A 26,746-nucleotide genomic window follows, 5' to 3' on the forward strand; every position below is an offset into this window, starting at 1 on the left:
TGCTTTGCTACAGTATAAAGGATCAGAAGCCAAAGGGATGGGAACTGTGTTGTATTATTTGCCCTTTCTCACGTGCTAAGACTGACACTTTATTTTCACATTTGATCAATTGTAATAAATATACAGTGTACAGTACATCTACAGATATTGTGACACAGCACATTTCCTTTCAAGGTAGACAGAGTATCTAAAATAATATTTGTTTTACAGTTAGGTAAATTAAGTTGATCTTTCAAATCCCACAGGCGCTATTTGTTTTCACAGTCAGCACAAATACAATCATCACAACAATCAATAAACAAACAATTCACAAAGATTAGATGAAGTGATTTAACAGCAAGGACCATGCATTCTTAAGATCTATTGGTCCTGCTTCTTGGCGGATTATGTCTGAAACCAGATGGAAGCAATGTGAACTCGCTGAAGAAATTGGTGACTAACATCAGCAAGGACCTATTATGACAAAGTGGCGTTTTTAAATTCAATATTTTATAAAATCACGTTTTGTCAGAACCTACAAGATCTTAGCTGAGGATAAAATGAATCAGCAAAAACCTTGAGATAGCATTGATGTTAATGTTGAGTGTAGCTTTTTTTTCTTTTTATGTTTGATTCAAGAAAGAAATAAACCACTACGAAAAACTAGGCTGGATCTGGACCCAGGAGGATTGTGGGTATTCTGGCTCAGCTGGAGACACGCCAGCCTGGAATCCCGAAGGTTTAGGGGGACAGCGTCACAATGAAAAAGAGAACAACCAAATGAAGAGTGAATGTTTTAATGAAGCTAGAAATAAATGCCTAACAACATACACATTTTCTTTTCTAAACAAGCAGAAATGTAATGCTAAATGTTTTAATTCATTGAATATTTGCATAACAACATAGCTGTTGAAGGTTGGACACGTTCACCTCTGGTTGGGTGGGTTCCACCTCTGTGACTGAGGGTTTCCTGTGTACTAGACTATACTAAAGAAAGCAGAAGTACACATACTGTATCGTGTACTACGCTTCATGTTTATATCATTAGACATGTACATAACGTTACCATGTGATAACTGGGGGATTATAACTTCATGGCTGCTTCCTCTGTGTGCGTTGTATTGGAGATGCATCTTTTTTGTTATAGCCTGACATATCGACACACATGCCCTTTCATGGTGTCTGGGTATGCATGTATAAGCCATACATGTGTCCAGGGAGTGATTCTCATATATCCAGCTAGGACAAGAAGCTTAAGCTTAAGCAAATATTTTGACAGTGACCTGGATTCCTATGGCATAATAACTAAGATCACAGCCCTTTTTTTCCGCACTCAGGGATTTTCTGGCTGCTGGGTCCCTTTTTACATTTTCATTCTTCAGCACTTGTATTGACATTGTCATTTAGATAATCTTGGACCAAATATATTCTCTACTGAGGGATTATTCAGACCTAGAAGCAAAACTGTTCTTGGAAACGTCCCATTCATGCTGCTATCTAAGTAAGATAGGGAACCTTTAAAGGCAAAGGACTGTAGAAGCATTGCCCGTAGCATGATTGCGATCGGTCCCAACAAAAAAACACAAAAACAATGTGGCTAGAGTTTTTGAGTCACAGCTGTTGGCAACATTTCTCTAAACTCAAAAATATCTCCATATATGTTTGAACCTGCAGGAATTTTTCAATTAAACAGAACTAGCCCCAGGGCAGCTCCTTACTTTGAATGTATATTTAGTTTCATCGAAAAAAGCTGTTTGCCTTTCAAACCTGATTTATTTTCACCTTGAGCATAAGACTTTGAATACCAGTGTGTTGTGCCTGCTTGCCCATGGGCGGGGTGCAGCGTTGTGTTGTAGAAGTTGTGGTTAAGCTGTATTTTATTTTATTTTCAGTTCACTTCACGTACAGTTTGATATGTTGTTATGGTGATGATACACAGAAATATGGGGCAGGGACTTTTCAAGTCTGCCGAGGTTTATGTGGTCAGTGGCTTTTTATTTATGAGTGAATGGCCAACGTTTAAATTAGCCGCCAGTGAGGCGTGGTTGATAATAATAATAATGGTGATTATTGAATTAAGATAATGGCAAGGATAATAACAAGTGATAGTACGGATGGCTGGGAGAATCACAAATCAAGAAGGTTGTGACTCTTGGGCTCATGATGATGATGATGTTAAGGCCAATAATGATGATGATGAAGATGAGGAGGATAATGCTGAGGACAACGAATGATTATGATTATTATTGAGAGTAAGGGATAAGATAATAATAATACTACTTACTATACTTACTTACTATACTTACTATAATAATACTTCACAGATAAAAAGTAAAATGATTCGATCCACAGAATATTATATTATTTATTGCAGCATAGGATAGTTTCAGCTTTTGCTGAAACATGAACTAGTAGGGAGTGTTTTACTATAGATAAGCTGTAGCTAATATACATTTAGTTATTTTTATAAAGTTAAGGAGTTGGCCCAGAAGTTTCCAACCTAGGGTTTGGGTTCCCTCCAAAGGTTCACAAGGTGAATCTACAGAGATTTTAGATGATTAATGGGGTAATAAAGGTTTAAAAAAGAATGCAACACACATTTGTGAAATACATTTAATAAAATGTTGGATAACTTTAACCATTTGTTCTCAAACTATTTTCGAAACCATCTGACGACATTTAGAGGGTAAATCGCATTTCAGTGGAAGTGATATCAACTAATATACAATTGATCTGTGTATTGTATAATCCTATCCCTTATCTTTTAAAGTCTAAAATCTTAAAAAACTTCAGCTGTTGTATTCATGAAGTTGAATAAAAGTATATATATTTCCATACAACTATAGACAAGTACTTCAAATCTTAATTCTTAGATGCATAAGTGGGTCTTTTTTGACCCGGTGAGGTGGTTTTCTTACAGTATCTTTGTAATTACATTTTTTGTATCATTTCATATTCCAGCTATTCCTCAAAAAACATGTTTTGGATATCATGCCTTTAAAATTTAAAATTTAAATGTTATACATTTTAAGAAATTGTAGTTTTTGTATTACTACCCCAAGCTTCCATAAGTGGGTCAAAAATGACCCGCATGCATTTTCTATGGAATTTCGTAAAATAAATGTCTAAGATTATAAATAGTGAAAACTTAAATATGAAATTTTTGTAGTGTGAACCAAAATATAATACTAAATATTATACAAGTGACTTTTCTTAACCAAAATGACAAAAATGGCATAAAAACACATATTATTCTAATACGGGTCCTTTTTGACCCACTTATGGAAGAGTGTAGGATCCAGTCACTCGTGCATCTAAGGGTTAAGTACAGAAATGTACTTAATGTTAATACACAACCTTACATCTCAGGATCTCAGCAAAGTCCATCTTTCTAAAATAATTAGCTTAGCTGATCAGAAAGTTATACAGTAGGTTTAATGAAGTTATTCCCAGCACATAGAGTTTAATGAGAGCAACAGGGACACACCGTGGACTGTGACTGCGGGTAGCGAGAGTCTGCAGACCAGTGACTGTAATGGAAAATAAATGCCACACTGCAATTTGCTAGCTCAGCTTAACTCTTTAAATATGTTTCAGTTATTGTCTTTCAAAATCCATCACTGTCAAAATCTGCTTTACATGATCTCTCACATGCACACACACACACACACACACACACACACACACACACACACACACACACACACACACACACACACACACACACACACACACACACACACACACACACACACACACACACACACACACACACACACACACACACACACACACACACACACACACACACACACACACACACACACACACTCACACTCACACTCACACTCACACGCACTGAGCTGCCCCTGTACCATCAGCGTCATTACCGCCACGATCACACCTTTGGCACGTTCTGCTTTGTGTTTCCTGAAATCATGTGACATTAGGCTTCACATTTATACTTCTAAATGAGAGCATCTGCTGGATGCCTTTGTGCCTAAATGTGCATAATGACTTGGCGCAAGTCCTGATTACGTCAGTGGCCTAATTACTTATAATAAGTGCTGTGTCTAGTTGGATTCACAGTTTTCCTTTTTTGGGTCACAGATTAGAAAAGGCCAGGGGACATTTTTGATTCTCAGCATGGTTTTAACTTGATGTAAGTCCTGTTTTTATAAATTAAAAGGTTAGGACCATAATTCTAGGGGTTCATGTTTGCATTAGTGTGTTTTTCAGGGCAGGAGATTAAATTCCTCATCTAAGAATACAGACTTGACACAGTTGAAGCAACTTAAAAAGAAATCAGGAGCCTATAAAGTTGTCCATTATCTGACTGTTTCTTGATTTCTATTATAATTGTGTGTTGAAAGGTTATGGCATGACATCTGCTTAGCTTCCTCAAAAAGTGTAGCTACACATCAGAGCTACAGAGAGAAAAAAACATGAGAACCAGAAGATGACAAAGTGATTGGTCAGCTTAGGTTTCCGGTTTTTCTGATAAGAGAATGACAATATTGAAACTTTAAGAAAGTATTGCGCAACTGTTGAGTAACACTGAGACATCTTCACTGCAAACTGTCTGTAGGATGTGAAAGAATGAATGTAAATACAGTGAGTGATGAGCAGAGCTGGAAATGACCTGATCATGTTCAATGCATCTAGAAAGTGTTTTGGTAGTGCTATCAATGCTGAACTTAACATCAAAACCTACACCAGGACGGGACTTCCATGAACTGCCTTTGATACATAATCTCACTAAGGGATCATACCCATAAATATTGTTTAACACATCATGTTTTGAGTCTAGGATGTTTAAATTGTACTCTTTATTCCGGTAGGATTTGTGTGGGGAAATGTCTCCTGCATGTTTAGACTAGCTCGGGTTATTAAGCTATTTTTAGACATTTCTGTTGCAGATTCATGTAGGGAAATTTTACGACAATCTTTCGGAGCATACCATTTGAGCTGCTATTCTCGCTCGGTCTGATGGGATCGCTAAATCAGCTCATCATCCCTCTGGGGGCATTTCCAAGCTCAGGCACATTTTACAGAGCCAGAAAGTTCTCATAATGATGTAGTGGAGCAGATGTTTTTTTAAACTATAATTTGTCGGGCCACAAGTTGTAAACATTAGCAAAATTGCTGAAATAATAACAGAACAATCTGAATTTTTTAAGGGTGTGTTGAAGAAATAATATTGAAACCCTGGCTCATCCTAAGACAAACAGGAGGTGTTACCATGGCACCTCTGTTTGCACAACCAGACAGACAAATGGTCACTGGTTTCCCCTCAACATAACACACAGGAAGGAAGGGATTAATTCAAAGTATACAAATGTACTCTCTCTTCTCCTCTGAGACTCTCTGTGGCTCTTTCTTTTACAGCATGAGTATCTGTGTCTTTGACTTGTGTTCTCCTTTTGGTATGTTGGCTTGCTCAGGTGAACATTGGTAGGTATTTAACCATGTAGGCCAATTAGATGGTTAATGTAAAAGAAAGAAATCCAAGTAAAAACTGATTTTGTGATTCGCAGGTTCAAATACATCTTCATGTCTGTTTTCATTCCATGTTATTTTTTTAGACCTCTAGCTTAAGGCATTTCAATAAATATGTTTAAGGGTTAGGGTTAGGGTTACGGTGGCCGACCGGACTACAACGGCCCAAAACACTTTCATTAGGAGACAACACGCAGCACTTTCAAAAACGATGCAAATGAAGAAACATCTTAACCAGCGTTTCGTTTATGCTGCGCTTTTAGTAAACGCTGCGCATGTGTTGTCAAGTTAGTGAAGCTTTTTCTTCATTTGCATGTGTTTTGGAACGTTTGTTTTCTTATATTTGCATCGTTTTTGAAAGAGTAGTGAGTTTCTCCTAATGTAAGTGTATTGGGCCGTTGTAGCGTGTTTCCACCGGTCAGTCACCGTCATATGTAACATTTAAACATTTAACTTTTAAGCACATATACAGTATCTAGATGTCCTTGTGTACAGTATGTACCTGCAAATCACAAAATGAATGCAAATTACTGTTGTATCAATCACTACTGGTATTATTAGAAAGTACTTTGAAAGAATTTAAAACTTTGCTGAAATGATCTGATCGTTCAAGATAAAGAGGTTTCTTTCATATTTTTGATAAAAGTCAAGTTAAGCTTGAAGAGGTTAAACTAAAGGTCAGTGGTATTGGTCCTTTAACCTCAAGTTCTCACACTTAACCTCCCGTTTTGGATAAATGTTACCCCAAAAACTGATTATTTTATCCTTTTTTGTCTGAAGTCATGTTTTATTTATTTAGTTATCAAAAACATTAGCTTGTTTCAGTTTCTTAAATTAGAAAATGTGACTTTTCCTTGTCGTACATGATCATACTTTGGATTTTGGGCTTTTGGTCAGACAAAGATTAGGTTTGAAGACATCATTTTGGGTTGTTGGAATTTATTCAGGGTATTTTCTTTTAATCAAGAAAATAATCTGCCGATGAAATGTTAATAAAAATAATTGTTAGTTGCAAACGTAGTCATTTTATATTTCATATCAGAGTGTGTCCAATGCTCCAGGATTATTCTCAGCAAAAGTGAATCACACACATTGTGAAATTGTAAAGGGTCAAAGCCAACACACCTACAGTACAGTCACTTGAATAAATGAGCAGGATACTGAGTTGTCCCACCCTACCAGTAAATGAGACTAAAGTGACCTTAAACGGCGCCATTGTCTAGAGATGGGAAGTGGAGTCATTTACCAGAAAGAAAACGTGAATTATATGTCACCTTTTGCTATCTTAACTTTCTGTCACTGGATGTTTTCAGTTCAGCCTCTGCTTTTTCTTCCTCTTGGCTGTTTTTCCACAGTAGCTGCTGCCTCGTGCCAAACTCCAACACATTTTAAATAAAGACTGTTGATAAGAAAAGTTTATTTAGCACAGATGTTAGCCTGTGTCTGCTTTACATTTAGATTTGACAGCAACATTTATATTTCTCTGGTCAACAATGATGTATTTCACCCACATTTGGCTTTGTTTACAGATTTGTGTTGCAATGTTGAACCAATGTTAGCCTGCATATAACTTGCCTTCCTATCTGATATTGTCTTAGTTTTCACGAAATCACATTTTCTGGATAATTGTCTGTGAAAGATGTCCCCGGTTGTGAAATTTAAGTTTGATTGTGATGCAATATTTGATTAGATCTTTCTATATCCTTTGTAACCAAGCATGGAGAAAACTTATCTACTTCCCTGTCACTAAGTCTATCATCTTTGGGACAAGTCTATCGACCGGCCAGTCTGCTCATAAGTCAGACAGATGCTGCTGGATCATGGGAAAGGAATGTGGTGTCATCCTAGCGAATCATATAAGGGTCAGAAAGACTGCTTCCTGATTGCTTTAAGTGAAAAAACACACCAAAAACATAACTTGCTAGTCCTACGCGGTTAGTGATTATGATTAGTTGGAAAAATGTCTATCCCCAAGGAATCGGTGTTTTTATTTGGAAGGTACTGTATAAAGATGACATGCCATCCTGTGCATGAACACAACACAACCGTGCGTCATTCAGTCTTTTGACGCTTTGATCCTTTTCATGCTAGTTGGCTGATTATTTCCACTCTACCTAGGAAGCTCATAATTGCAATGAAGCTTTTGGCCTCTGGTGCTCTTGCTCCCTCAGCCATACATGTTCACATCCTGTCCTTGAACAGAAGGCCTCCTTCTGGCTGACTGAGCAAGAAATGTAATTTTACATTTGTGTATGGTTAGAGTACATTTGCTCGATCTAAGAGCTGATGTACATGTTGTTCTGTACCTGAACTTCAAAGAGAAATAGTTGTATGAGTGGAAAGGATTTCCAAGACAATTGCACTAATCCACTAAACCACTAGGTCACCCCAAACTCATAGGAAAGGGTCTTTGTTCCCAAGGTTTGTCTTTGTGTTGTCATTCGAAGGCTAAATTATTGGATATCCGTTCTTTGTCCTGTTTAGTAGACCAGGGTAAAAACACAGCCATAAGATAATGTTCTTATTTTGTTTACATATTTGTTATAAACGCCTGTTTTTTTGTTTGTTTATCTAACAATATTACCAAACCTCAGAGGTCTACTTAGTTTCTTTTTGGAGCTTTCAATCGCGTCACAGTCAGCCCTCAGCCAATAGAGCGGGAGAGAAAGAAGTGCTGTTCAATAAAGCTTAAAACTCTGATGTAAGGTTATGTTATTGCATGTATTGTTTCCAAAGTTTAAGAATAAACTTCCATGATCAAATATATTTATATAATATATGTATATTTATTTAGCTACAGTAAGTCTTGATTTCAACAAAGTGTTATGCTTCATCCTTCTTCAGTTTGTTTTTCTTAATGTCCTTGTCAAGTGACCACCGCACAAGACAAAGTGTATTATGCACTCAGACAGCATTATCCTGTTACGAAAAATAATGGTTTTGACGTAATGAGACCCATCGTGATGCTACTCTCATTCTTACTATTGGAAGTCTCATTGTGCGTCATCGTCCCTCTCTTTTGAAGACTGATGACACACAATCATAACACCTGTACCCCGGCTTAATGTCTCAAATGACTGTAAAGACTTTCAGCAGGATGTGACTCAGCTCATTGTTGGATCAGAGGTGATGTGTTTTGATAGAAGTAGAACAAGACATGAATAACACATAACAGCACTGATGTCTGCCTGGGCCCGGGAGCTCATAAACACAACAGGGGCGGGAAATATCTGTGAATACTCCAGCACTGCACTTAAGTACGGTTTGAGGATGAGTATTAGCTTTCTTTAATTACTCTGATACTTTTCACAAGGGAAGTTTTCACTCCCTTAGAATGTATTCAACAGCTGGTTTATAATAGCAACTTTACATTTAAAGATTTTACATATAAAAATTATGATGGGTTTATATTAAATAATATGTCGAACTATATGTTAAGTAGTTTCAAAATGAAAGAATCAATAACAACAATCCATTCATTTAATGTTTGCTAAAAAAATTATACATTATGACAAGGTTCTGCACAAGTATTTGACACTTTTGGTATTTCTTTCTGATATTGCTTCTGTAGTTTTACTTAGGTAGGGTTTTAAATGATGGACTTATTGTGTTTGAGTAGTTTGACATTGTGGTTGTATTACTTTTACTGAAGTAAAGGTTCTGAATAAACACTGAGTATGTGCTGAAACTTGCTTGCAAACTTGATTATTATATAATGTATCCCATCCATTCTACCAGTCTGTTGATGCTGCATGGAGGAAAACATAAAAAATAAAATAATTTAGCGCACTATTGGCCAACAGTACAGACTTTGTGTCTTTGCTTTTTTAATGGGAAGCCTATTTGATGGCATTTCCCAGGCCTGTGGAAATGTTATCCTTTTGAATTTCTCTGGTACTTCTTATCATCTTCATCCACATATTTACTGTGAAGCTCACAAGGGGATAATTGGACAGCTGTGAGATGTGCGTGTTTTGGATGACTAGCCTTGCCTGCACGGTTTCCAGAATTAGTCTACACACAAAGCGAGTGAATTGACCCGAGGTCGTGCAGTCAAGCATTGACTGGATAGTGCAGGCATGCATGTGTTACACTTGCACTTTTCCTTTACCTTAGATCCTTAGAGTTCATCCTTTATTTTATAGTATTTCAGTGCACCGTCATGGCATGTTAATGTTTACGAATTGAACATTTCACAGAAAATTCTGCACAGTTTGCACTGATTATTGCACCATGTCGTAATTCACAGAAAAAAGGAGGGAAACGTTTCCTGCTTTATTTTTGCTGCAATGAGAGCATTTGTGCACATATTAAGCATTTAAATACTTTATTTAAGCGTTTTAAATACCAAATCTGTGCAATTGTTCAAAAGCAAGTTGTTTTTATTTAGTTTAAATCTTGGTTTTATAAGTTTAATATTTGTGGATGGTGCACTTTTAGCCTTTTTCCTGTGTACTTTCTTGCCCGTCTCGTTTGTACCCTGTCTTTCGTCCCTTCTGTGAAGCATTTGAACTGTGTGTGTCTTGTTCACAGATTGAGCTTTTAGTTGTTGAGCATTGTTTTCCTTTTGACCATATTCCCATCGTTTGTGTGCGATGTGTGTTACGCATGAGCATTCATGAAATTGATAAAATGAAAATAGAAACATGTTTATAATATTTCTTCAAAAATGTATATACTGTATTATCTTTACAAAGAAACTGGAATCCTTTTTTGGAGAATAATCAGAAACAACGACGTTTCACTCATTATTGTATTTTTTATTTGACGACCGTCTTTTAAATAAAAAATGTAGCTTTGAATAAATCCAAAATCAAGAAACTATAGTGTTAAAATTGTTTAAAATGTCCAATCTATGTGTATGAGTACTGGAAGTTTCAAGTTTGTAGACCTTACCTTATTACATATTCCACTTTAGACCATACGTGGCTTTAACATTTGTTGTGATGTCCCAAAATAATATAATAATAATGTGAGCATAGCAAAGCATTTCCTCTTTAGCAGATTCATTAAAAAAGAGCTTTTTTTGTTTAAACTGCAAACTCATCATACTGTAATGTCAAGGTTAAACTTCAAAATGAAGCCACATTTACCAAAACACATTTTTCAGAAGAGAGGTACTCAAACTACCATGGAAAATATTATACATACAACATATCTCTCGTTCACTGTTTGTTTGATCTCTGGGAAGACGCACCAAAGCCATAAAAAACGTTCTTCACGTGATGTTTCCTCCTCTCCTCTTCTCTCATGGTGTCTTAATGAGATCCACCTCCTCCCTTCCCCATTCATCCCGTTCTACTGCTGAATGAAGGAGACTCTCTCTCAGTGATTTCCAACAGTGAATGAACACTGTGCACTCTAGCATATCACTGTGCCCTTTTTTTCCAGTCATGTCATGTCCATTTATGTATGTGTGCGTCTACTGTGCATAATTATGTGTGAGTAGTGCTTATCTCTTAAGGATGTACATGTGAAGACTCTTTCCATTTCGTAACGCTAGGTCGTTTAAACCCAATAAAATCAACGGGGAGTTTGATAGTGAAAGTGAAACGTTATCAGAAAGATAAAGTCTCCCTTAAAAAAGAGATCAATGATCTCAATGGGACCTACCTGGTTAAATAAAGGTTTGAAATGAAATGAAATGAAAAGTATTATTTGCGCAGGTGTTTCATTTCAATTTCAAGGTTAAGTTTGTTTCCTCTACTTGTTTTCTTATCAGAGTTTTTCCACTAGCTTGGTAGCTTAGAGTTGGTCAAGTTTGAGTCCAATGTTACCAGAAAACTGGTCACACTGGAAACACTGGTAAATATTCATATCTCTAATCATTGATATCTGCTTTATTGCCTTAGGCAAGGCAAGGCAAGTTTATTTATATAGCACTTTTCAACACAAGGCAATTCAAAGTGCTTTACAAAAAATGAAAGAGATTAAGAAAATGGCATTTAAAATCAGTCATTAAAAAGAAAAGCTAATAAAATAAACATTAAAAGAAAAAGTACATGGATCAAAGTTACAGTGCAGTCTAAGATATGAATAGTTCAATTAAAAAGCAGCGACAAAAAGAAAAGTATTCAGCCTGGATTTAAAAGTATTCAGAGTTGCAGCGGACCTGCAGGTTTCTGGGAGTTTGTTCCAGATATTTGGAGCATAATAACTGAACGCTGCTTTACCGTGTTTAGTTCTGACTCTGGGGACAGAAAGCTGACCAGTCCCTGAAGACCTGAGAGATCTGGATGGTTCATAATTTAGCAGGAGGTCAGAAATGTATTTTGGGCCTAAACCATTCAGTGCTTTATAAACCAGCAGCAGTATTTTGAAATCTATTCTTTGACACACAGGAAGCCAGTGTAAAGACTTCAGAACAGGAGTGATGTGATCCACTTTCTTAGTGTTAGTGAGGACTCGAGCAGCGGCGTTCTGAATCAGCTGCAGCTTCCTAATAGATTTTTTAGTGAGACCTGTGAAGACACCATTGCAGTAGTCGAGTCTACTGAAGATAAAAGCATGGACAAGTTTTTCCAAATCCTGCTGTGACATTAGTCTTTTAATCCTAGATATGTTCTTTAGGTGATAGTAGGCTGATTTAGTAACTGTTTTAATGTGACTGTTGAAACTCAGGTCAGAGTCCATGACTACACCTAGATTTCTGGCTTTATCTGTTGTTTTGAACATTGCAGACTGAAGCTCAGCGCTAACTTTTATACATTCTAACTTGGCTCCAAAAACCATTACCTCAGTTTTATCTTTGTTTAATTGGAGAAAGTTCTGACACATCCAGTCATTGATTTGTTCAATGCACTTACTCAGTGTTTGAATTGGAGCATAGTCTCCTGGTGAAATTGTTACGTAAATTTGTGTGTCATCTGCATAGCTATGGTAAATTATTTTGTTGTTTTTCATTATCTGAGCCAGTGGTAGCATGTAGATGTTAAAGAGAAGAGGCCCCAAGATGGAGCCTTGAGGAACCCCACATGTTATATTTGTCAACTCAGATGTGTATTTACCTATAGAAACAAAGTTGTTTCTATCCTTTAAGTAGGATTCAAACCAATTTAGAACTGTTTCCGAAAGTCCCACCCAGTTTTCCAGTCGGTCTAGTAATATGCTGTGGCCTTATGCTACTTTACTGAAAAACTGAACTACAATTATAAATGTAATATTAAACTGTGTGTTTATCTGTTTTCAGTTTTGATGTGGAGAATGGCCCGTCCACCAGCTGCAGCCCTCTGGACCCCCAGGCCTCCCCCGGTTCTGGGCTGGTCCTCCACACTAACTTCCCCGGTCATAACCAGCGGCGAGAGTCCTTCCTCTACCGCTCTGACAGCGACTATGACCTGTCACCCAAGTCCATGTCACGAAACTCCTCCATCGCCTCTGAACTGTGAGTATCACACACACACACACACACACACACACACACACACACACACACACACACACACACACACACCACACACACACACACACACACACACACACACACACACACACACACACACACACACACACACACACACACACACACACACACACACACACACACACACACACACACACACACACACACACACACACACACACACACACACACACACACACACACACACACGAAGAACAAGACGTTAAACCAGGGGCCCAGCGACACACAGTGGAACATGGCATACACACAATTATAGCAAGATGCACAAATAATAAATTAGGAAGGTTTTTGCTTTCCATAATGGTAGGTAGTTTAACAAACGTAAGGATTGTATATGCACTAACCCAACACAAAATGTATTTGAGTTACCTTAAACATAACTTATAACTTGTGGACAAAATTGTATTTGCATCTTTTCTTAAAAGAGCTCTGTGCTGCAGTGTCTTATTACTCAGTGATACTCCGTTTTAGCATAGGAGAACATTATCTGTGTATGAAAGTATAGAAAGTATACTTTCATTTAAGTAGTGTTTTTTACTGGTGAAGAGATCTTCTTAGCAGTTGTCAATTACTCATTTTTGTTTGTAAGCTTGCACATTTTTACTGACTTCAGTCAAAGTGTTTTTCTGTTTTTCCATTAAACTACATCACTGGCTTTAGTCGATGCTCTGCTGCTGAATTACTGCTCTGCCCTCCAGCAGAATATCTGGTAGTGGGGGGTGGGTTACTTAAAGTAGTCCATACTCCAGATGTTGCATAATAACAATTATTGAAACCCACAGAAGAGTAACTCAATATTTTTGCCCTGTCTCAGCTTACAAGAACAGGTCACTGAGAGCTAAGTGCCTTACAAGGTTACAAGCCATTGGAACAAAAGACTCCTGTTTTTGACCGTCCTCCTATATTCCTCTCCCTCTTTAGGCTCTTTCAGTTCATTATAGAAATGAAGCTGGCTGGGTCATTACCTATTGTTCTTACTTAACATCTTTGCTTATAACCACAAATAAGCAGGAGGCACTTATGCATGTAATCTGTATGCAACAGCAAAACCAGATATTTGGTGTGTACCATCTTTGAGGATGTTTCTCACCACTTCTTTGTTTGTGTTTGCAGACATGGAGATGACCTGATCGTGACACCTTTTGCTCAGGTAATCATTTTGCTGCAACTACTTGTGAACCAAGAGGACAATCATTTTTAACTAATATGATAGGCGATTCATCCTTGATGTTATTGTCATGGGGAAATGGCAGATAATGATGCTATTTAGGCTACAAACTATGGCGATTTTGTGCTTGCATTTACACAAAAATGTCTCCACACTGTTCAGAAGAAAATTGATTTTGAAAATACTGTATACTTTAAAAAGGACCCTCAAAATGTTATTTTACTCTGCTTATCTAGGTTCTGGCAAGCCTTCGAAGTGTGAGGAATAACTTCACTGTACTGACCAATGTCCAGTGTGCCTCCAGCAAGTAAGTGCTAAAGACTTGAGAACAGCAAGCAACATTTTAAAACCTTTTTTGCAAATGGTTAACTCAGTGACCTACAGTATGTTGACCCTGCAAACAAAACAAAGAAACAATCTGTCACACTCTTACATTCAAAGGAAGCACTTGATAATGAAACATTTGCTTGGTTATTATCATCCATCATATGGACCCCTAGAGAGTGTTAGAAATCAAGTTGAATCCCACCTAGATAATCTTGGGATTCCTTTATTAAATTCCCAAATAAATATGATAAACATTATACAGTACATCTTGTGTAATTAAAAAGTACATCAAATTCCTTATAGCTTGTAAAATAACATAAAGGCAAAGGCTCAACACTCATGTTGTCAGCATGTGTGCTGCAGTTCCATTTTTCCACCACAAGGTTGAGATCTTGAGCTTTAAACTGCAGGCTGAAGTCTGAATCCACTGCTGAGCTTATCTACTGCAGCTAGAGCAAACACACAACCATACACACAAACATACAGAGATGGAAATGTATTGACAAACTGAATATAATGTAATATAACAATGATGTCAACATAAAAGAGGGATGCTTATTTTGGATCCATCATTCCTCGTTTGTTTGTTGAGACATAGTTTCCCTCAATGCATCATTCAAATCAAATGCTCTCTAAGAAATTCCTCTCTTGTGGGGACACAAACACAAAACAAACTCACAACTACTCACACTGATGGAATGCCTTTAAGTGAGTCACTGTGAAATACAAAAATAGAGAAGCAGCAAATCCTTGAAAGCAAGAACCATTTAAGGTTTGGTATTTTTGCTTGAAATATCACCTTAACGATTATTCTTTAAAACAAAGAGTCATTTTCTGTTGGATAAATCAACAAACCCTTCCATTTAGCACCACAACTCACTTTGGAGGAGAGACAGATCCAGATACACTGGATATATGTATGTGGGGCACCTTTCCCTTTATTCTTCAGGCTTCCATCAGTGTGTCGAAGATGAGATGAAGTGTGTGTCTTTGTGTCAGTTTCTCCTCCAGGATTTTGTTATCGCACAGTTTGCTGTATTGAATACACAGAGCCTGTCTGACCTATATTTCGGCAGACATCCCCACATAGAGAAGAGCAGAGACTAAAACACATGCACACAAGTACACAGGCATGCAGCATTCATGCACACATATGTTGCCCTTCTTTCACACAGAGGGGTCAGGCTGATAGAAAATGAGTCTCTGTTGAAAGAAAATGTATCAATATGCGGTCAGTTTCCTGCTCTCCAGATGTTGCTGTGTCTCCCACTCAATCTGTTATTCCTTCAAGATGTGACCTTTTATTTTCACTATTAAAGTAAATGATGATCAAATGTTCAAAGGTACTGCTGAGACTGCAACCATGAGGGCATATATGACTGGAACATCTGACTGTGAAACAACAAATGTTCTGCCTCAACTACCACAAGGTTCCATTAAAATAAAAAATACATAAAAACAAAACATTTGAAGACACCCCATGACTCATTGTGACATGTTTAATTACTATTTAGGAACCGTTTCAACTCGAGTTAAAAATGACTCCATTCAGGATCTATTCAACATTTTGTGTACTCCATGTTATTTCCCGGACAAAAGAAAAAAAGAAGGAATAGTTAGAACATTTGGGCAATTCGCTTAATCATTCTCTCACCAAGATTTGATGATATGTCTCGTTTCTGAATAGCCAGAGACATGTAAGCCCTGCTCTGTCCGAAGGCTGCCTAAGCAACTGTAAAGCTCACTTATCAACATGTTGTATCTGGTTGGTTTGATACATTTTAATAATCTAAGCTAACTAGCACTAGCTGTAGTTATATATTTATCGTACGGACATCGATCTTCGAATCTAACTTTATTCATGAAAACAAAAACTTGTATTTATCAATACAGTATGTTGAGATTCTACTTTAACCCAAATAGCTTACCTTCTTGAGCTTTTACCCAACAAAATGGTATTCATTATTTGGGTGAACCATTTAAAGATGAAGAATATTCAGTGTATTTTTCTTTTTTTTTATTCTAACTTATTGCTTTCTTTTTGTCTTTCAGGAGGTCTCCTGCAGCAACTCAGCCTCCCATCACCAGAGTGTGTCTCCCAGGTAAGAGGTTCAGAGAGATATCCTGCTACGTGTCTCAGCTCTGTAACGCTTTGTGAAGAATGTGTCTTTTATCTGGTTTATATCTGTCTAGAGCATTCTTCTGCCATCGTTTTTCCTAGTTCTCATTATTCTCGCTCCCTCCCTCCCTGCCCTCTCTCCTCTGTCTTGTACTTTGCTCATGAACTCGCGTACGTGACGACTTTCATTTTTCCTTGTAATCTGTCTTCAGCTGTAACATTGCAGTCCAGACTACTTTGTCATCAAGCTCATTAAGCATTTCAAAACACAATTCAACTGGTTCTTCACACACACACACACACACACACACACACACACACACACACACACACACACACACACACACACACACACACACACACACACACACACACACACACACACACACACACACACACACACACACACACACACACACACACACACACACACACACACACACACACACACACACACACACACACACACACACACACACACACACACACACACACACACACACACACACACACACACACACACACGATAACAACAACATCCCTTTTTCTTTCTTTCAACACCTTTGAATTTAAGCAGCAGTGTGTACTGTATGTATGTACCAGTCTATGCCAGTAAGAGACAATGTGTTTAGTATTTATGTACAAGTGCACACTACTTTATGAGCACCTACAAGTGAGTGTACGTGGTTTGCTTGTGAATATCTTTTCTCTATATATGACACTGAGATTTTTGTCTGTTCACCGACTCAGCCAAGCCTGTCTCTCAAACTCACAAATACACATACAAATACACAGAGGCACACTTGAATGTGGGTTTAACAATCACGCATCCTGTTTGTGTGTGACGGCTTGAAATACTCCCTCTTATGACAAATTTCAGTTAAAAAATATCAAATATCTTTCATTGCTTTTGATGAAAAATAGGGTTATATTTCATACCTACTGACCGCCAGAGGCGGTGCTTTAGCACTGGATATCTTCTGTCTCGCGCATGCGTAGGTCGAATATTTATATCAACAAAGTCACGTGTGACCTCGTACGACCCGGAAGGCATAAGTTCCGGTGCCGTCGACGAGTTCAGTCCTTTTCATCTTCTCGCAGCGTAGGTTACTACTTTATGAGTAGAAGCCAAAGCTAGCTTACTGAACAATTAAGATCCTAGCTCATCGCTATCTGTAGCCTTGTGATCGTTAGATCGGAGCTGCGGGCTAGAAAGACGCTCGCCCTCCAAAGGCTGCGACGAGCTAGCTGTCCGTCCTCCCAAGGGAGGGGACCGCGGTGTTCACCGCTCGGATCTTAGGAGCTCCGGATCGGTAAAGAGCGGACGCTCCTGCACGTCAGACGGCGCTACCGGTTTTGCTGTTTGTGCTATATATTCTCAAACTAATGAGATAATTGTATACAATTAGCCGAGGGCTCTCGCTAATTGTCACTGCGCAGTTAGCTGAGCGCTTTCGTTCAAGCTAAACTGTTACTACACTAGTGAAAAGAGTGTCTCCGCACCTCTTTTCACTACAAACATTTGGTTACTTACCTGATTCTATCGTCCAGTTAGCTGAGTGCTAGCCGTTCAAGCTAACTGTTACTGCACTGGTGAAGAGAGCGTCTACCGCCCTCATCTCACTACAAACATTTGGTTACTTAACCGATTCTATCGGCCAGTTAGCTGAGTGCTAGCCCGTTCAAGCTAACTGTTACTGCACTAGTGAAGAGAGCGTTTCCGCCCTCTTCTGACTACAAACATTTGATTCTATCGTACCTGATTCTATCGTCCAGTTAGCTGAGCGCTTTCGTTCAAGCTAGACTGTTACTGCACTAGTGAAAGGAGCGTCTCCACACCTCCTCTCACTACATACATTGGTTTCTTATCTGATTCTATCGTCCATTTAGCTGAGTGCTAGCCCGTTCAAGCTAACTGTTACTACACTAAGTGAAGAGGGCGTCTCCGCCCTCCTCTCACTACAGACATTTAATTCCTTACCTGTATATCGTCCAGTTAGTTTGAGTGCTCCCGTTCAAGCTAACTGTTACGGCGCTAGTGAAAGAGTGTCTTCGCCCTTCCACGGCACACAATTGGTTCCTGTGCCATCCTCCAGTTAGCCGAGTGCTCTGGCTCATAGCTAACTTACTACAGCGTTAGTGAAGAGAGTGTTTCCGCTCCCCTCTCCTTGCACACAGTTGGTTTCTGTTCCATCCTCCAGTTAGCTGAGTGCTCTCGCTCAAAGCTAACTCGCTACAGCGCTAGTGAAGAGAGTGTTTCCGCTCCCCTCTCCCTGCACACAGTTGTCTTAAGAACCATTCCATCTTATGTTAGCAGAGTGCTTTCGCTCAGGCTAACTCGCTACGGCGCTAGGGAGAGAGTATTCCCGCTCTCCTCCCACAGCATACATACCACTAACTGACCACACACTTGTTCGCACCCCAGTTAGCAGAGTGCGTACGCTCACGCTAACTACTTTGTGCTCACTCCCCTCCATTGTGGAGTTTGTTTCCTGGCCAGTTATTTACAGTCAGTTGAGTGCTTCTCCTAAGAGTGGCGCTATGTTTAACGGCTGTAACACCTGTATGGCTTCTCTGCAACCAGAGGATGGCCATGACCTTTGCCCCTCTTGTCTTGGCCTCGAGCATCTGAGGGAGGGCCTTTCGGAGGACTCGTGCATGAATTGTACCATCATGCCTCGTGCGGTAAGAGCTGCTAGACTAGCCAGGGTTGAACTACTGACTGAGGGTGGCCTTCCCCCTGCACAGTCGACTACATCCCAACCTACCCGTCCTAGGCGTCGGGCAGCAGAGGCTGCAGGTGCCCCGCCCAAGAAAAGGACTAAGCCTGATAGGCTGTCCTCTAGGGTGGACCGACTCACTACTGAGGTTGCCCAGATGAAGTCAATCCTCTTGGCTCTCCATTCTGGTGTCCGTACAGAGCACGCCGCTGCACCCAGTCCACCCAGCCCACCCATGCCTGAACTGATTCCAGAGGACGATGTGTTCTCATTGGCAGCTTCAGCCACTCAATTTAATGAGTATGAAGGAGAGGGCCCGTCCCAGGCTTCTGGGCCTGGCTCCTGTACCTCAGATCATGCATCCTCGGGGGGGGGCGGATGTCGGCTCCATGAGTACCGTCATCCGCATGGCACTGGCTCGCCAGCAGTTGGATGTACAGCAGCCCAAAACAGTGCCTAGCAGTGCGTTCTTCAGGCGCACTTTGGCACCCCGCCACCCTTGCAGTTCCTCCCTCTTGTGAGTATCTGAGGGAGTTACATGCATGCTGGAGGGACACTAAGACTTTTTCCCGTCTTACGTCCGATGGCCGAGCCCTAGCAGCCATGCAAGATGCGGCAAAGGTCGGCCTTGATCACATGCCGGCTGTGGAGCCTACCATTGCTTCCCTCATAGTTTCCCCTGATGAAGCTCTAAGGTCGGAGGCCAGGTGCCCTCGACCCCAATGTCGGGTCACTGATGACCTGCTCACTAAGGCTTACGATACAGCGGCACGCATGGGCCGTATAGGCAATTCCCTCTCTCACCTCATGCTCGCCCTCTAAGCTTCCCTGCAACAGGAGGCTCTTAGCGCTTCTGCTACCAGCCTCAGTGACGCCTCATTACAGGCGTTTGCTCTGATGTCAAGAGAGCTTGGGCGCCTGATGTCCACTCTCGTCCAGACTCGTCGCCAGGTTTGGCTGGCACAGTCACCTTTATCAGAGGCATGTAGGAGGACTCTCCTTGCTGTCCCAGTGGAGCCCGGGGAACTGTTTGGTTCAGCTGCCATACAGGTGCTTGAACGGACTGTCCAAGCTAGTCAGACCAGGGCAACAGTTCTCAGCTCTTCGCAGAGACATGCCCCCCCCCGGTAGGCCGAGAGGCTCCGCATCTGCCTTCCGAGGCCGCTCCCGTCCACCAGCTCACCCCGGTACCCGCCAGGGACCTCGGTATCCCACGAGGGGGCCGGCCCGCTACGGTCCTGTTAACTCGCCACCAAGGCAGCCTCGATATCCGGTGCCTAACCATCGCCCCCCCCAGAGCCTCCAGAGGCCGGGGGGCAAGGCGCTGAGGGTCTGGGGCCGGCTGTCGGTTATTTCTCCCAGCAGCAGCTCAACTACTGGGTAGCTCAAGCTTCAGACCCCTGGGTGGTTTCCACCTTAACCCAAGGGTACAAGCTTCAGTTCCGACGCCGACCCCCAGCCTTCAGCCGGGTCAAAATGACCACCATAAGCGACAAAAGAAATCGCCCTAAACCAGGAGCTGTCAGTCCTCCTTGCCAAAGGAGCAATCGAGCCTGTAGACCTACTCGACCTACTTCCTGGTAAGGAAGAAAGGCGGTGGACTTCGCCCAATCCTAGATCTAAGGGGACTCAACAAGTTCCTAAAGATCTTACCTTTCCATATGCTGAGCACAGCGGACGTTCTTTGTACCGTTGCCAGGGGGGAATGGTTCACGTCCATCGATTTAAAGGACGCTTATTTTCATGTGCCTATTGTACCTCATCACAGGCAGTTTCTTCGCTTTGCCTTCAGAGGCCGTCATTTTCAGTTCAGGGTGCTCCCATTCGGACTCTCCCTCTCCCCAAGGGTGTTCACCAGGTGTGTCGCGGCAGCCCTATCACCCCTGCAGTCTCAGGGTATGAAGATTCTGCCATACTTAGACGACTGGCTAATCTGTGCACCGTCCCGGTTGCAGTCAACCCAGGACACGGCTCTCCTTCTCTCTCATGTCACCCGGCTAGGCCTCAAGGTGAACATGGAGAAGAGTTATCTGAACCCCTCTCAGAGCCTAACCTTCATTGGGGTGGCTCTGGACACAGTCACTATGCGGGCCTGTCCATCTGCTCAGCGCCTGGACAACATTCTCCAGCTTCTTCCCCTCTTCAAAAGGGGCAGGTCTCTGGCATTTATCCGGTTTCTCCGCCTCTTGGGCATGCTGACAGCTGCCTCAACTGTCATTCCCTTGGGCTTGTTATCACTGCGCCCCCTGCAGAGATGGCTGAACGGCCTCCACTTAGACCTCAAGTTGCACAGGCACAAAAGAATCAGGGTGTCACAACAGTGCCTCTCCACTCTATCCCCATGGAGGGAGAGTTCATATATGTCGAGGGGCGTGGCCATGGGCTCCGTCCCTTTCCGCAGAGAGACCGTTACGACGGATGCCAGCCTCTCGGGATGGGGTGCGGTGTGGCAAAACAGGACAGCCCGGGGACAGTGGTCTGTTCTGGACGGCACGGAACACATCAATGTGCTAGAGCTACGAGCTGTGCACCTAGCACTCAGGCACTTCCTGCCATACCTAAGGGGGAGGCATGTGCTTGTCCGCTCGGACAACACTACAGCGGTGTACCATATAAACCACCAAGGGGGCACCAAATCTGCACGCTTGCTAGAGGTGTCCCAGACTCTCCTGACCTGGGCAGCTCCTTGCCTGGCCAGCCTACGGGCAATGTATCTGTCCGGAGAGCAGAACCAAGTCGCAGACTTCCTCTCCCGTCACAAGCCCCCACCAGGGGAGTGGCGGCTTCATCCAGAGGTGGTGGCCAACATCTGGGGTCTCTTCGGCAGGGCAGAGGTAGATCTCTTTGCCTCGAAGATGTCGACCCACTGCCTCCTGTGGTTCTCCTTGAGCGAGAAAACCAGCCCCTTGGGTCAGGACGCCCTGGCTCATTCATGGCCAGGGTGTCTTCTCTATGCCTATCCACCCCTTCCTCTGATCCTACCAACACTCCTCAGAGTGCTTCATCAGGGCCACAGGCTTCTTTTGGTGGCCCCCTTCTGGCCAGCCAGGACTTGGTTCTCCCTGCTGCACAGACTCTGTTGCGGGACACCTTGGCGTCTGCCCAACAGGAAGGACCTCTTGTCTCAGCTGGAGGGTCAAATATGGCACCCCGACCCCTGCCGCCTCCAGCTGTGGGTCTGGCCACTGGAGGGCCCGACCCACTGCTGAGCGACTGCATAGAGCCTGTCAGGAGGACTATTCTCAATGCAAGGGCACCATCTACTCGTAGACAGTACGAAAACAGGTGGAAACTGTTCTCTGACTGGTGCCAAGGGCGAAATGAGGACCCAGTACATTACTCGGTGCCTACTATCCTTGAGTTCCTACAGTCCCTCCTGGATGCCGGCCGGTGTCCCGCTACCGTCAGGGTGTATGTGGCTGCTATATCAGCCCAACATGCAAAGGTTGACAACAGTACAGTGGGGAGCCATAGACTGGTATCCCTCTTTTTAAGGGGAGCACTGAGACTTCGTCCCCCGAACATCCCAAGGGCCCCTTCATGGGATCTGCCCTTGGTGCTGGATGCCCTATGTTCGCCTCCCTTTGAACCCTTGTTAGAGGCAGAACTGAGGTGGCTCTCAGCCAAGACTGCTTTTCTTCTTGCCATCACCTCAGCAAAGCGTGTAAGCGAGCTTCATGCCTTGTCTGTAAACAGCTCGTGTCTGAGGTGGAACTCAGATGGCTCAGGTGTCACCTTATGGCCGAACATAGCGTTCCTCCCTAAGGTGCTGACACGCTCTCACTTTAATCGGCCTATCCAGCTGGCAGGGTTTGACCCCCCATCAGGAGAAGGGGAAGAGAGGTCAAGACTCCTATGCCCGGTGAGGGCCCTTAGAGCTTAATGTCCAGACTACCGCAGGCATGCGTCAGTCTGACCAGCTCTTTTTATGTTACGGTGGTCCTAGAAAGGGCCATGCGCTCTCAAAACAGCGCTTGTCCCACTGGATCGTGGACGTCATTGCCCAGGCATACAGGGCGAATGACCGTCCCTTGCCACCCAGAGTAAAGTGCCACTCTACCAGGAGTGTCTCCACGTCATGGGCGACCTTGAGAGGTGTGCCCCTGGAGGACATATGTGCTGCGGCCACATGGGCATCTCCGAGCACATTCGCCAGATTCTACAGGGTGAATGTTGCCGCCCCTCACCCGCTGGGTGTGGTCCTCCTGCAGAGTCCGCCTAGACCATCCTTATAAGGTGAGTATTCAGACTTCCTCGTGACTCTGTTGGTATAGGTCATCCAGTGCTAAAGCACCGCCTCTGGCGGTCAGTAGGTATGAAATAGAACGATAGTTACGTATGTAACTACGGTTCTATGAATACTGGATGACCGCCAGAGTTCTTGGTCACTCGGAATTTCGTGTTTCTGCGAGAAGATTCCATAGGACTGAACTCGTCGACGGCACCGGAACTTATGCCTTCCGGGTCGTACGAGGTCACACGTGACTTTGTTGATATAAATATTCGACCTACGCATGCGCGAGACAGAAGATATCCAGTGCTAAAGCACCGCCTCTGGCGGTCATCCAGTATTCATAGAACCGTAGTTATATACGTAACTATCGTTTTATTGCACCGGCCTAGTGCATCCTGCTCAAATGATAGCAGCCTGTGGGATTGAGAGAGCCGCGATGCAGCGACATGCGTTGCTGTGTAAAAATGAGACAAGATGAGCAAGTATAAAACTGAGAACAGTGAGCAGGTAACCATCAAATAACCGGCATGTTAACCTAAAACCAACTCAGGTCACAGCATAGTAGACCTCGTCAATATCAATACTCAGACAGTTAAATGTTACATAACAATGTTTTATTTTTCATTTTTTTTAAATACACCCACAGTAGACAAGCTTTACCGACCAAATGATTGTTTGATTGAGTTAATGTTGTTAAAAAGAAACAACTAGTTACTGGTAGTCTATATTTATACTGTGAAGGTGTGTGTGTGTGTGTGTGTGTGTGTGTGTGTGTGTGTGTGTGTGTGTGTGTGTGTGTGTGTGTGTGTGTGTGTGTGTGTGTGTGTGGTAATGGTAAGCATCACTTGACGTGTTAAGTAAGGGTGTATTTCAGTGTGATGCTATTATAGCTTTGCTTTGTGCAACATTACAATTGTGGATTGGTATGGTGTATGATTCGCATAAGCGTGTATAGTGGCATATGCATCAGTGTGAGTTGTGTGTGTGGTGTGGGGAGGTGTTCCTGTGGCTCTGATTGACGTCAGCATGCCTGTGTGTGGCTTCTGTTGACTTCCTGTCAAAGCAGATGGACTGAATTTTCACTTCCTTCTTCTAAACCGCAGCTCATCAGGTGCTCTGTGTGTGTGTATGTGTGTGTGTGTGTGTGTGTGTGTGTGTGTGTGTGGTGTGTGTGTGTGTGTGTGTGTGTGTGTGTGTGTGTGTGTGTGTGTGTGTGTGTGTGTGTGTGTGTGTGTGTGTGTGTGTGTGTGTGTGTGTGTGAAGATTATCTTGACATTATAAATGACTTACAAGGTGATTAAATCATGAGGCTGACATTTTATTTACATTTTGTTTATAAATCAACAAATTCCTCAAAATAACCCTAAACCGTAAGGAATAAACCCTTATAACAAGTATTGCCTGCCACAGCATAATATATATCTTATTTCTCAAAACCTTAAAAAATCCATTAAAAATGAATGCTGTTGCATTTGGACTATCCTTCTCACATTAAAGGCAACTCGAGTATGTATTCCCTCTCAGCTTGTTAAACTAAAACTAAATTGAGATTTGTTTCAGACGCACTAGGAAACAAATTAAGTTCTAACAATCTTTTTCCTTCAAAAGTTTTCAATGGCATCATAGTTATTATTTAGAGTTTTCTTACTTTTATTTTCGTTTTCATTTTCTTATTGTATCATATTGTGGTTACAGCTTTGTGGAAAAAAATACAATGAACAATTAATTGGTAATGATGACAAATAGTGAATTATAACAGCATGAGTTTTATGGCGCAAAGGCACATGATAATACTGTAGCTACAGTTTAATTAAAGATGTATTTACTGTATTGTTGCTCTGGTCTCTTTAGTAGATTTGATGATATTAATAAAAAAGGAAGAGTAACACCAATGTTGTCTTTAAAGACACAACAGTACCATTGTTGTACTGTGTCTACTTTGTTTTGTTTTTTTAATTAAATGGCAGGGTTTTGCTGTTGAAGGGTTCATATCAAATGCATGATTTGGTTGTGTTAAATCAACACCTGTCCACCACAGAACCTCCGCAGAGTTTATCCCATGATCTCAGGCCACATCCTCTATAGACCCCCTCCTACGTTTCTCTCATAAAAACACACATCTACATCCATCCCTTCCTCCGTTTCTTCACTCACCAGCTTCCCTCTCTATCTTATTCATTTCCAGCATCTGTCCAGCTGTCTCCCCCCCACACGCACACAGCCTGAGTCTTTATTGTTTACCTTTTCATTCATCTGTTTGTCTCTCTCTCGCTCTCGTCGTCGTCATCGTAGGGGAGGGGAATGGCAGGAAGTGTGAGGCAGGAAGAGAAGATGAGATTGTTCCTGTTTTGCTGTCAACTAAACTGTTGTAACTTGACGGAAGCCAGAGGGAACTGTTGTGTAGACGAGGTGCGTGTGTTATGGTATGTGTTGGTGTTTGTGTGAATGACTGTGTCATCCAACAGGAGAAAAATAGGATGCAGTGAGACAAAGGCCTATTGTCTGTGCCCACACACTGCACAAACATGCAGATACAATAATACAATATGTAACACACTATTAAATCAATGTATTCTGAGAGCAGACAGATACATATGTAGAGCCAAAACTACAGAACTTGCATGCTACTCATTAAAACAAATCAAACTTAATAAACAAATTGTTGTCATGAGACTCAAGGCAGGTGCTTCAGATGCATTGCTCACATATTTAAAAGCACAAAGATGAAACTAAATTCTCTGGCCTAAATTTACCATTTTATACAATAATATAATATAGGTAGTAAGGTGTCAGATTTTGTATTATATAGACTATATAATTAATTAATTAATTTACTATGTATATGCTATTAAAGGACAATTCAAAATGTGATATATGTAAGATTAATTAAATACTCGCAGGCATGCTTTCTCTTGTTCTCGAAGCTGCTAGAATAGGGACATTTCAGTTTTGCCTTCATGGAGAAACTTGGTAGTCCACTGGTTAAGACACTTAACTTATAACAGGTTTAAAACAGCTCAATATATCTGTTGCATTTCAAATATCTTTCTTTCTCCTTTGTTTACAGTCAGTCCATAACTGTATTTAGCCAATAATGCCACAAATGTCTTACAAAAAAGTTTAATTTATTAATCTGTATCAGAATCATTTGACAGACAAGTAATTTTGATTTATTCCCACGTACACATGCATCTTGACATTGCTCATATGACACAGAGGGCAGGAAAAATACTGATCAACCCTGTATTTTTCTCACGACACAAAGGTGGAGATGACA

General features: G+C 41.6%; 1 protein-coding gene across 1 annotated transcript in view; it reads left to right on the plus strand.

Annotated features, from left to right (window-relative positions):
- LOC117542506 (cAMP-specific 3',5'-cyclic phosphodiesterase 4B-like) overlaps positions 1–26,746 on the plus strand; it is a gene marked incomplete at its 3' end in the record, with an annotated part of 115,257 nt that overhangs the window by 58,309 nt on the left and 30,202 nt on the right. Inside the window, 4 exon segments of the mRNA XM_034210225.1 lie at positions 12,668–12,862; positions 14,015–14,051; positions 14,306–14,376; positions 16,449–16,498. Coding sequence (XP_034066116.1) covers positions 12,668–12,862; positions 14,015–14,051; positions 14,306–14,376; positions 16,449–16,498 — 353 coding nt within the window.

This window comes from Gymnodraco acuticeps, unplaced genomic scaffold (assembly GCF_902827175.1).
Source record: "Gymnodraco acuticeps unplaced genomic scaffold, fGymAcu1.1, whole genome shotgun sequence".
NCBI classification, from domain to species: domain Eukaryota; kingdom Metazoa; phylum Chordata; class Actinopteri; order Perciformes; family Bathydraconidae; genus Gymnodraco; species Gymnodraco acuticeps.